Genomic DNA, 11,459 nt, shown 5'->3' on the forward strand with positions numbered 1-11,459 from the left:
TAATGACGGGAGCTGCTTTCTCACGCACGGCGACGTGCAGTCACTCCGATCTGGGAAGTACGTTGCTCTGCTGAAAGTTGCCCGCCCTCGAAAGCTTTCCAAGACGCAACTCCAGGCCATCACATTGGGAGTACTTGTTCCAACACTGTTCCTGCTGATAGTCTGTCTCGGATGGCACTGCCGGAGGAGAAATAAGCATGATGACGACGAGGGAGAAGAAGAAAGCACCTTGCAGCTATCCCTCATGGCGGGTATGCCCAGGCGCTTCAGTACGAGATGCTGGGCTTGAACGCCAGGAAGAACCGGGTGACGGTGGCGGGCTGGATGACGGCCGTGTCCTTCCACCCGACTTGATCCACGTCGGCTCCCTGTGCCTCGCCCGTGTAGCAGCTCCTCGAGTCCGGATAGTCGTACTCGAACGAGCACGACCCGGCAGCGAATCGCCCGGTGTCGAATCCCTGCTGCTCGAGCACGAGAAAGTTGATGAGATGGATGTGGATCGGATGGGATGCTGTCATGGTGTTGATCATGCACCACACCTCGTTCGTGTAGAGCAGGACTTGCTCGGTGGCCGGACGCATGAAAGAGAGCCTGTCCTGGAGGAAGAGTCCCGTGAGCGTGTTTCCAGAGTCGAGGCTTACACGGTGGACGAAAGGCCGGTTCTAAGTTGACGCCCAGTCGACGTACGAGAGATCTACTCCGGCCGTGGCTTTGATGATCGATAGCGTTGGCAACTCGGCCAGCTCGCTTGGAGTGAGTGCTTGCGGGATGTCATCGTCGTCTTCGTCGATGGTAGCGTTGGTCTGCCAGTTGATTACTTTGAACAGGAGAACCTCTTGCTCGGTGACGCTTCCACTCGGGAATGGAGCCGGCGCGGTGTTGTACAAGAGAACTCTCTCCCCGGGCTTCACTCCGCGAAAGTCGATAAGAATGTCGACTCGCTCGGAAGGAGAGAGCCTGAGCTTCTTCTGCCTTATCGGAGTCGCCAGGTATCCCCCGTCCGTGCCAATCTTGATGAAGCTCAAGCTCGTGTCGTTCAAGTTGAGGATGAAGAATCTCGAGTTTGCCGCAAGCAGCACCCGGAACCTCACCACCACCGGCCAGACTTCGATGTAAGGCCACACCTTCCCGTTCACCAGAATGGTATCACCAAAGTAGTCCGGACACCACTGCGGACGAACTGCCGGATGGCTCCCAACACTGGGATAGTTTATGGAGCCGTCGCTGAAGAACTTCTTGTCTTGGATCACCAGAAGCACGTAGTTTCTCGGGACCCAGGATGGATCTTCCCACGGCGACTCTATCACGTAAACTCCGACCAAGCCAGCAGCCATGTTGAGCCGGGTCATGCCGTAAGTGTGGTCGTGATACCACAGGAGCGAGTGGCGCTGAAAGTTGGGATAGACGTAGTTTTGCGTCACGTAACCCGGGCCCCGCTCGCCAACTGATGTAAACCAGGCTTCTGGATGCCCGTCGGACCAGCTCGAGCCCTCTTGTCCATGGAGATGAGGGACCACGGGAATGTAGCCGTAGCGCGGACCCGCCCCTAGGATCGTATAGTCGACTGGAAGAAAGTGTTCACGATCTGGAATGTGATTTTCCCATCGGACAAAGGATGTTTCTCTCTTTTGGGCTATCAAAGTTGGACCCGGATATGAAGCTGTATACTCGCTCGTGCCGAATGCATACAGTGTTGTTGGTGGCAAGTCTCTGTGCAGTTTCTGCGTCAACAAAAAAAAACGAGTCTTGGAAGAGTCTGGAAATCAAGTGGAGAAAGAACGCATACCTGGGTGATTTTGTAAGCTCCAATGGTAACTCTGTAGCGTGGGCTCAAGTATATCTTCGGTGGCGTTGGAAGAACGTCGACGAACTTTTCCAGCTCCGGGGACGGTGACAGTTGCAGACAGACCTCATCCGCTTCTACTGCGACTAAAATCTCGAGGATGAACAGCGTTACGAACTTCCAAGACATTGGGAACTCTTCCAACCTGCTTGCAACACTTGCCGAACTTAAATAAAGTCAGTCAAAGAAGTGAACCTGGCGTGCAAAGTCTTGTCCAAAGAGCGTGACACAGCTCGCTGGGAGTTCAAATAATTCAGCGCTTGAGAGGCCGAAAAAATAATGGCTAGCAAAGGAAAGTTGTGCTTCATTGTCTCGTCGATCTTCATCCTGCGTTTTGCTCAAGCCGCAATTTCCTATAGGAGTTTCACCATCAACATAAATGATTCCTTCTTGTTTCCGCTTGATCCATCCGGGTTGAGTGGCCGCGACGCTGATTTATGGTCCAACTACACTGACACGGACATGAGCTACCAGGTGTGGATGCTGAGCTATGACGCCACAACACCAAGATCGTTCTTCCTGGCACTTGTTGGAATTCTCAATCCAAGTAAGCCCTGGGAACTCTTAAAACCGGTGGTTCTGTGGAAGGCCCGACAGACGAGGCTTGTAGGTGAGAATGCCACTCTACAATTTACCACAGATGGAGAGCTTAAAGTCGAAGAAGACGGTGATGTCGTATGGTCCACGAAAACTGCAAACAGAGGCGTCCGGTGGCTCTGTATTTCCAATCGCGCAACCATAATGCTCCTGGATGAAAGCGGAAGCAATGTCATCTGGCAAAGCAGCGACGAACCTTCTGACACTGTGCTGTTGCAACGAGCACTTACGCCGGGACAAAAGCTCGTAAGTTGGAATACTTCAGAAGACAGCAGCGATGGCCTCTATAGTCTCGTCATGGAGAAAAACAGGCTGCAACTGTTGTACGCCTCGCAACCGTACTGGAGCTTCGGTAATATTGGCAGCGAGGAAAACATGTTTGCGGTGTTTTGCTGGCAAAACGATGGTAACGTGTCTCTGGATCTGCGCACCGACTTCTCACAGATTGAAACGATGCCTGATGAATTGGGGTTAGTGCCTTCCCGGTCATGTTCTAGTCGAGGTTTAAGAGACCAAGTGATGCCGTTGAACGTAAACGGGTCACAGTTCACGTCCTCCACTTTCATAAGGCTCACACCAGATGGAGATGTGGACCTGTACTCCTGGAATTGGACGGGTAGCTACTGGGCAACTTATCTCAGCTTTTCCAGTCTCTTCAACTGCTTCCTTCCAAGTGCATGCGGGAAGTATAGAACCTGTAATCCAGTGTCAGGTGCATGCGAGGAAACTTGTCCCGAGAGCTTTACCAGGACAGGTCGAGATTGCCAGCCATTGAGTAAACTTCAGACGTGTGCAGAGGACCTCGAGTATCGATTCGTTCGAAAGGAGGGAGCTGGTTACTTCTCCACAAATTATACTGATCCACTCAATGTTGCATCGGAAGCAGACTGTCAAGGGCGCTGTGAGTCGAACTGCAACTGCACGGCTGCCTTTTATAGTGACCGGAGCTGCTTTCTCGCTCATGGAGACGTACAATCGCTTCGAACTGGAAAATACGTTGCGTTATTGAAAGTTGCACAGCCACGAAAAGCATCCAGGAAGCACGTCCAGGCCATCACCTTGGGAGTACTTATTCCGACACTCGTCCTTCTGATTATAAGTCTCGGATGGCGCTGCCGAAGGAGCAAGAACGATGATGACGAGGGAGAAGAAGAAAGCACCTTGCAGCTCTCTCTCATGGCTGGCATGCCAAGGCGTTTTAGTTACCAAGAGCTGCAACAAGTCACAGGAAACTTCAGTGAAATGCTTGGAAATGGAGGATTTGGAAGCGTGTTCAAAGGAAACCTTGCCGATGGAATTGAGGTCGCTGTGAAGAAACTTGAAGGCTCCAACCAGAGGAGCAAAGATTTTTTCGCCGAAGTTGGAATCCTAGCCAGGACGCACCACTGGAACCTCGTCAAGCTGCTGGGATTCTGTGCCCAGGGTCCAAGGAAAAGGCTCCTGGTGTACGAATATATGAGGAACGGGTCCCTCGACCGATGGATATTTGAAGACGATGAATATCCTGGCAATGTGCCGTGGGGAGTTAGATACAACATTGCCTTGGGCACAGCAAGAGGATTGAGCTACTTACATGACGAATGCGCTGAAAAGATAATCCACTTGGACTTGAAGCCGGAGAATGTGCTCCTCGACGATGGTTTCCAGCCGAAAATAGCAGATTTCGGACTGTCCAGGCTCATGGACAGGAAGGAAAGCCACTTGCAGCTGACGATAACGAGAGGCACTCCTGGCTACGTCGCACCGGAGTGTGTTCAGGAAGGAACAGTGACTGAAAAATCGGATGTTTTCGGCTTCGGGGTATTGCTGCTCGAGATCATAACAGGTTGCAGGAGCAGGAATCTCTCGGATGATTTCCTGAAGGACTACCTGTTGGTCAGTGAAAGGGACGAGAAGGCTGTTGCTCACCTCCACCAAGACGACAAGGAAAGAGAGAGATTGAAGACCGTGGTAAGTTTGTGTGTCCGAGACGATCCAGACTTACGGCCCTCGATGATGAACGTGGTACCAATGATGCAAGGAGTTATTAAGCTTCCTCAGATCCCCTCGGAGTCGCAGCTCCAGTTCTTCCTCGCTTACAGATCCAAACTTCAGCTTAGCAGAAGCACAACCTCGGACGTACCTCAGTACAGTTCTAATAAGTTGCTGGGTTCGTCAACGTCGTTTGGATTTCTCTCACAAGAGAGCCTGGGTTGTCGATAATTGGATAGTGCTCAGTACCTATACAATGATATGTAAGTAATTCATACCTTGTGCCCAGTATATCCGTTACAGTCCACAAGAGTTGTATAGCAATCCTAACTTGAAGAAGGAGCTTGCTTCTTCCCGATCTGGAAATTTGCAAAGAAAGTAAGAAAACAAACCTGCAACGACTTGCTCAAGAGCTCGTGCTTCGAAATCGAGCGAGCCAAAGTAATCAAGCAAATGGCTAGCCTGCTTTTGACTCAAGTGACACTCTTCTACTGGAACTCAAGTATACCTTTGATCGAACTTCTCCAGTTCAGACACATCCCATTGGCTTTCACCACGAACAAAATTTCCCGCCGTTTCTAAAGCGATTCCTCTCTCACCACAGCTTTCGCTAAACTGGAAAGAAAAGAAAAAAAAGAGAGGGGGAGTCGAAGGAAAACAAAATCTGTGAGAAGATTTCTCGTACCTGATTCCTACGGATTTCCTTCAACCTGTTAAAGCATATCCACATAAACTCAAGTCAGTCACAAAGCTCGGCTATAACCAAGTCTAAACGTATCTGCAAAGACTTGTTCAAAGCGCGTTGGAACATCCAAGTATTTGAGCGCCGGAGCCGCAAGAGAGGTCGAGAACTCCATGGCTACCAAAGGAGAGCTGTGCTTCATCTTCTCGTCGATCTTCATCCTGGGATTTTCTCGAGCGGAACTGTACTACAGGAATTTCACCAGTGAAGTAAATGGTCCCCTGTATCCGCTTGATCCATCCGGCTTGAGTGGCCGCTACACTGATTTATGGTCCAACTACACCGACACGGACATGAGCTTCCAGGTGTGGATGCTGAGCTATGACGCCACAACACCAAGATCGTTCTTCCTGGCACTGGTTGGAATTCGCAATCCAAGTAAGCTCTGGGACCTCACAAAACCGGTCGTTCTGTGGAAGGCCCGTCAGACGAGGCTTGTAGGAGAGAATGCCACTCTAGCATTCACCACCGATGGAGAGCTCAAGCTTGAAGAAGATGGCGACGTTGTCTGGTCCTCCAACACCACAAACAAAGGCGTCCGGTGGCTTGCCATATCCGACAGCGCGACCATAATGCTCCTGGATGAAAGTGAAAGCAATGTCATCTGGCAAAGTAGCGACGAACCTTCTGACACTGTGCTGTTGCAACGAGCGCTTAAGCCGGGATATAAGCTCGTAAGTTGGAATACTTCAGAAGACAGCAGCGACGGCCTGTATAGCCTTGTCATGGAGAAGAACAGGCTCAAACTGCTATACGACTCGCAACCATACTGGAGCTTCGGTAATATTACAAGAGAGGAAGATATGTTTGCGGTCTTCTGCTGGCAGCCAAATGGAGTCGTGTCCCTGGATCTCCGAACTAATTTCTCACAGATAGAAGGTGCGGGCTTGGTACAGCCGGAGTCTTGTGCCATACCTGGTTCTGAAGACCAAGCGATGCAGCTGCCAATAAACGGGTCACAGTTCACGTCCTCCACTTTCATAAGGCTCACACCAGATGGAGATGTGGACCTGTACTCCTGGAATTGGACGGGTAGCAACTGGGTGACTTATCTCAGCTTTTCCAATCACTTCAAGTGCTTCCTTCCAAGTGCATGCGGGAAATATAGAACCTGTAATCCAACATTAGGTACATGCGAAGATACTTGTCCCGAGAGCTTTACCAAGAAAGATGAAGATTGCCAGCCATCGTTTCCACTTCAGATGTGTGAGGAGGAGATGGAGTATCGATTCGTTCGGAAGGAGGGAACTGATTACTTCTCCACAAATTATACTGATCCACTCAATGTTGCATCGGAAGAAGATTGTCAAGGGTTGTGTGAGTCGAATTGCAACTGCACGGCTGCCTTCTATAGTGACCGGGCCTGCTTTCTCGTGCATGGAGACGTGCAATCACTTCGAACTGGAAAATACGTTGCGTTATTGAAAGTTGCACAGCCACGAAAGAATTCCAGGAAGCACGTCCAGGCCATCACCTTGGGAGTACTTATTCCAACAGTCGTCCTACTGATAGTAAGCCTCGGATGGCGCTGCCGGAGGAACAAGGAAGATGACGACGAGGGAGAAGAAGAAAGCACCTTGCAGCTCTCTCTCATGGCTGGCATGCCGAGGCGTTTTAGTTACCAGGAGCTCCAGCAAGTCACAGGGAACTTCAGTGATAGACTGGGAAGCGGAGGATATGGAAGCGTGTTCAAAGGAAAACTTACCGATGGAACTGAAGTCGCTGTGAAGAAACTCGAAGGCTCCAACCAGAGGAGCAAAGACTTTTTCGCCGAAGTTGGAATCCTAGCCAGGACGCACCACTGGAACCTCGTCAAGCTGCTGGGATTCTGTGCCCAAGGTCCCAGGAAAAGGCTCCTTGTGTACGAATATATGAAGAACGGGTCCCTGGAGCGATGGATATTTGAAGACGATAGAAAGCCTGGCAGTTTTACATGGGACGTTAGATACAACATTGCCTTGGGCACAGCAAGAGGATTGAGTTACTTACATGACGACTGCGCTGAGAGGATCATCCACCTGGACCTGAAGCCGGAGAATGTGCTCGTCGACGATGGTTTCCAGCCGAAGATAGCCGACTTCGGATTGTCCAAGCTCATGGACAGGAAGGAAAGCCAGCTACAACTGACAATTGCGAGAGGCACCCCTGGATACGTCGCACCCGAGTGTGTTCAGGAAGGAACGGTGACTGAGAAAACCGACGTTTTCGGCTACGGGGTACTGCTGCTCGAGATGTTAACAGGTTGCAAGAACAGGAACCTCTCAAGTGATTACCTGAAGGACTTCTTGTTAGTCAGTGGACAGAACGACAGTGCTGCTGCTCACCTCCATCAAGACGAGAAGAAAAGAGAAAGATTGAAGAACGTTGCAGCCTTGTGCGTCCAAGACGATCCAGATTTACGGCCCTCGATGAGCAACGTGGTACAAATGATACTGGGAGTTACTGAGCTGCCTCAAATGCCCTCGCGATCACAGCTGAATTTCTTTCTTGCTTACAGATCCAAAGAGCACTTGAACAGGAGCTCAGGCTCGGACGTCTCGCATAGGAGTTTTGATAAGTTGCTGGATTCATCGATGTCATCGACGTCATTTGCAATTTTCTCACAAAATAGTGGTCGATAGTTAAACCGGAGTATAATTTAAACGTAGGTATAGTATTGCCTCTGAAAATCACAAAATTTGTTGAGGCTCATTCTTTGTCAAAGAAGTAAAAATATACCTTCGGAGGAAGTATTTCGTCCTTGTTCAACAAGAGAATCGCCGATCACAATGCTTCTAGGAGTTTTGGGTTTGGTGGTTCAGAATCGTGTTCTTCGTTCCCTACGTCGCAGCGTCGCGCAGTGTTTCTTGCCAAGAAAAATGAAAAGTCGCTGTTAGACTCCGCAAACCATTACTAAACAATACCTCACACATGGTCACATTGCAGTGCCGCATTGAATAGCAATTAGCGTTGAAACAGTCCCGACGAGACAATTTCCTGGCATTACTAAAACTCAACGATGAACAGCGGCACAAACTATTCCTTATCAGCTGTGTAAACGCGAACGAATAAATAACTTTAGTCATACGTACTTGCGGAAAGACTTCTTCAAAGCTAATGCTTCGAGTCGCTGGAACTCCCGAGTATGTGAGCGCGCTCTCCAGCAACGGCTAGCAGAGAGCTGTACTTCCTCGTCTCGTTGGTCTTCATCCTTCGCTCTGCTCAAGCGGCACAGGAATTTCACCACCAAAATAGATGGTCCTTTGTATCCGCTTGATCCATACGGTTTGAGTGGCCGCTACGCTGGTTTACGGTCAAATTATAGCGACATAGGTATCAGCAAGGACATGAGTTACCAGGTGTGGATGCTGAGTTATAACGCTGAAACGCCAAAATCGTTTTTCCTGGCACTCATTGCCATCCTGTGGAAGGCCCGACAGACGAGGCTTGTAGGTGAGAATGCCACTTTACAATTTACCACAGATGGAGAGCTTAAAGTCGAAGAAGACGGTGATGTCGTATGGTCCACGAAAACTGCAAACAGAGGCGACCGGTGGCTCTGCATTTCCAATCGCGCAACCATAATGCTCCTGGACGAAAGCGGAAGCAATGTCATCTGGCAAAGCAGCGACGAACCTTCTGATACTGTGCTGTTGCAACGAGCACTTACGCCGGGACAAAAGCTCGTAAGTTTCAATAATTCAGAAGACAGCAGCGATGGCCTCTATAGTCTCGTCATGGAGAAAAGCAGGCTGCAACTGTTGTACGCCTCGCAACCGTATTGGAGTTTCGGTAATATTGGCAGCGGGGAAAACATGTTTGCTGTGTTTTGCTGGCAAAACGATGGTAACGTGTCTCTGGATCTGCGAGCCAACTTCTCACAGATTGAAACGAAGCATGATGACTTGGGCTTAGTGTTTTCCTGGTCATGTTCCAGTCGAGGTTTAAGAGACCAAGTGATGGAGTTGCCAATAGATGGGTCACAACTCACGGCCTCCACTTTCATAAAGCTGAAACCGGACGGGGATGTCGTCTTGTACTCCTGGAATTGGACGGGTACAAACTGGATAGATTTCTTCAGGTTTTCGACTCTCTTCAAGTGCTTTCTTCCAAGTGGATGTGGAAGATACAGAACCTGCAATTCAGCATCAGGCGCATGCGAGGAAACTTGTCCAGATACCTTTGCAAGAAGAGGTGAAGACTGCCAGCCACCATATCCACTAGAGACATGCGAAGACCAGCTCGAGTATCGATTCGTTCGAAGAGAGGGAGCTGATTACTTCTCCACAAATTATTCCACTCCAGTTCCTGAAGCATCAGTGGAGGCGTGTCAGGGGCGACGTGAGTCGAACTGCACCTGCACGGCGGCCTTTTATAATGACGGGAGCTGCTTTCTCACGCACGGCGACGTGCAGTCACTCCGATCTGGGAAGTACGTTGCTCTGCTGAAAGTTGCCCGCCCTCGAAAGGTTTCCAAGACGCAACTCCAGGCCATCACATTGGGAGTACTTGTTCCAACATTGTTCCTGCTGATAGTCTGTCTCGGATGGCACTGCCGGAGGAGAAATAAGCATGATGACGACGAGGGAGAAGAAGAAAGCACCTTGCAGCTATCCCTCATGGCGGGTATCCCCAGGCGCTTCAGTTTCCAGGAGCTTGAAGAAGTCACAGGGAAGTTCAGCAACTGCCTCGGGAATGGAGGATTCGGAAACGTTTTCAAAGGATTACTTGCCGATGGCACTGAAGTTGCTGTGAAGAAGCTCGAAGGCTCGAACCAGAAAAGTAAGGACTTTTTTGCGGAAGTTGGAATTCTAGCCAGGACGCACCACTGGAACCTCGTCAAGCTGCTGGGATTCTGTGCGCAAGGGCCCAGGAAAAGGCTCCTTGTGTACGAGTATATGAAGAATGGCTCCCTAGAGCGGTGGATATTTGAAGACGACAGAATTCCTGGGAATATTTCGTGGAAACTTAGATTCAACATCGCAATAGGCACAGCGAGAGGATTGAACTACTTACACGATGACTGTGTTGAAAGGATAATCCACCTGGATCTGAAGCCGGAGAACGTACTCCTCGACGATGGTTTCCAGCCGAAGATAGCAGACTTCGGATTGTCCAAGCTCATGGACAGGAAGGAAAGCCAGTTGCAGCTGACGATTACGAGAGGCACCCCTGGCTACGTTGCACCGGAGTGTATTCAGGAAGGAACGGTGACTGAAAAAACAGATGTTTTCGGCTTCGGGGTTCTGCTGCTCGAGATCATAACAGGCTGCAAGAACAGGAACCTCTCAGGCGACTACCTGAAGGACTACTTGTTGGTTAGTAACAGAAACGGTAGTGCCGCTGCTCACCTCTCTGAAGAAGAGAACGAAAAGGAAAGATTGAAGAATGTTGCGGCGTTGTGTGTTCGAGACGATCCAAACTTACGGCCCTCGATAAGCAAGGTTATACAGATGATGGAAGGAGTTACCGAGCTGCTTGAAGTACCTTTGGAATCGGAGCTGAATTTCTTTTTCGCTTACAGACCCAAAGATCAGCTTAGCAGAACCGCAGCCTCGAACGTGACTTATAGGAGTTCTGATAAGTTGCTGAACTCATCTTCCTCGTTTAATGCCTTCTCACAATCTAGCCTGAATGCCCGATGAAATTATACGTTACAACATTGAACGAAAAATATACCTTCGTTGATTCGCTACTGCTGAAACTGTTGCGCTAAGCCAAAAACAATGTAGCTGCAATATCATTAAATCATCAACCTCCAAAGAAGAACAGTTATATCTTCTCCTATTTGGGTTCCAGAAACTCATAAAGGAAATTCGTCGTCCAAGTCTGTAGAAAAATCGTCAATTAGTACGTGATTCAAAACTAGAAATTATAAGAAGAAACCGTTTCGAGCTTCGGCTTTCAGCAATAGCAAGCTACAAAAAGAAAAACCTCGCGAAATATCCTGAAAAGCTCCATCAGGAACACAAGAAAAGAGAAAGATTGCCAATCGTCATTGCAATGTGGGGTAAAAAGGCAATATTGAGCTTAAAATCGCAGGTGATCTTGAGAGAAAAGGATGGAGCTCCCTCATGAGAGTTTCGAAAAGATGCTGAAACTATCAATATCGTTCAAGGATTTGCCACAACACGAGTCCATCTAGAGCACAAAAAAAGGAATAGCAATGGACGCGATTCTTAGCTTGAAAACCAAAATTTACCAAACGATGGACAGCGTCCGCCTGGAGCTAACACAGTTGGAGCACAAAAGCAAGCGCATCACAGCGCGCTCTTCCTCTATCAACGAACAGCGACCAAAGTGTGAGCGTCCATCTAAAGCCAAAGG

The 11,459-nt window shown here is 49.3% G+C and overlaps 4 protein-coding genes across 7 annotated transcripts; 2 read left to right on the forward strand and 2 right to left on the reverse strand.

Moving 5' to 3' along the window:
• Positions 1 to 638: 638 nt before the first annotated feature.
• LOC112343921 (multicopper oxidase LPR1-like) lies at positions 639 to 1,982 on the reverse strand. Its single transcript, XM_024668017.1, has 2 exons — positions 1,787 to 1,982; positions 639 to 1,721 (listed from the first exon to the last, which is right to left on the reverse strand). The coding sequence occupies exons 1-2, from the start codon at positions 1,970 to 1,972 to the stop codon at positions 663 to 665; spliced, it is 1,245 nt and encodes a 414-aa protein (XP_024523785.1). The 5' UTR covers positions 1,973 to 1,982; the 3' UTR covers positions 639 to 662.
• Positions 1,983 to 2,122: 140 nt separating this feature from the next.
• On the forward strand, positions 2,123 to 7,779 carry LOC112343924. Its single transcript, XM_024668022.1, has 2 exons — positions 2,123 to 4,589; positions 5,172 to 7,779. The coding sequence occupies exons 1-2, from the start codon at positions 2,123 to 2,125 to the stop codon at positions 7,772 to 7,774; spliced, it is 5,070 nt and encodes a 1,689-aa protein (XP_024523790.1). The 3' UTR covers positions 7,775 to 7,779.
• LOC112343922 lies at positions 7,715 to 9,420 on the reverse strand. Of its 4 annotated transcripts, none has more exons than XM_024668021.1 (7): positions 9,313 to 9,420; positions 8,611 to 9,267; positions 8,489 to 8,554; positions 8,225 to 8,430; positions 8,057 to 8,129; positions 7,872 to 7,998; positions 7,715 to 7,815 (listed from the first exon to the last, which is right to left on the reverse strand). In XM_024668021.1, exons 2-6 carry the CDS (start codon positions 8,746 to 8,748, stop codon positions 7,951 to 7,953), a joined length of 531 nt encoding a protein of 176 aa, XP_024523789.1. In that variant the 5' UTR covers positions 8,749 to 9,267; positions 9,313 to 9,420; the 3' UTR covers positions 7,715 to 7,815; positions 7,872 to 7,950. The 4 variants fall into 4 exon arrangements, with proteins under 4 accessions (XP_024523789.1, XP_024523787.1, XP_024523788.1 ...); XM_024668019.1 differs by having other exon boundaries at positions 8,064 to 8,138; XM_024668020.1 differs by having other exon boundaries at positions 8,057 to 8,138.
• Positions 8,870 to 10,777, forward strand: LOC9641106 (G-type lectin S-receptor-like serine/threonine-protein kinase SD2-5). The gene has a single exon (XM_024668023.1). It carries the CDS (start codon positions 8,870 to 8,872, stop codon positions 10,775 to 10,777), a length of 1,908 nt encoding a protein of 635 aa, XP_024523791.1.
• Positions 10,778 to 11,459: the final 682 nt, after the last annotated feature.

This window comes from Selaginella moellendorffii, unplaced genomic scaffold (genome assembly GCF_000143415.4).
Source record: "Selaginella moellendorffii unplaced genomic scaffold, v1.0 SELMOscaffold_317, whole genome shotgun sequence".
NCBI classification, from domain to species: domain Eukaryota; kingdom Viridiplantae; phylum Streptophyta; class Lycopodiopsida; order Selaginellales; family Selaginellaceae; genus Selaginella; species Selaginella moellendorffii.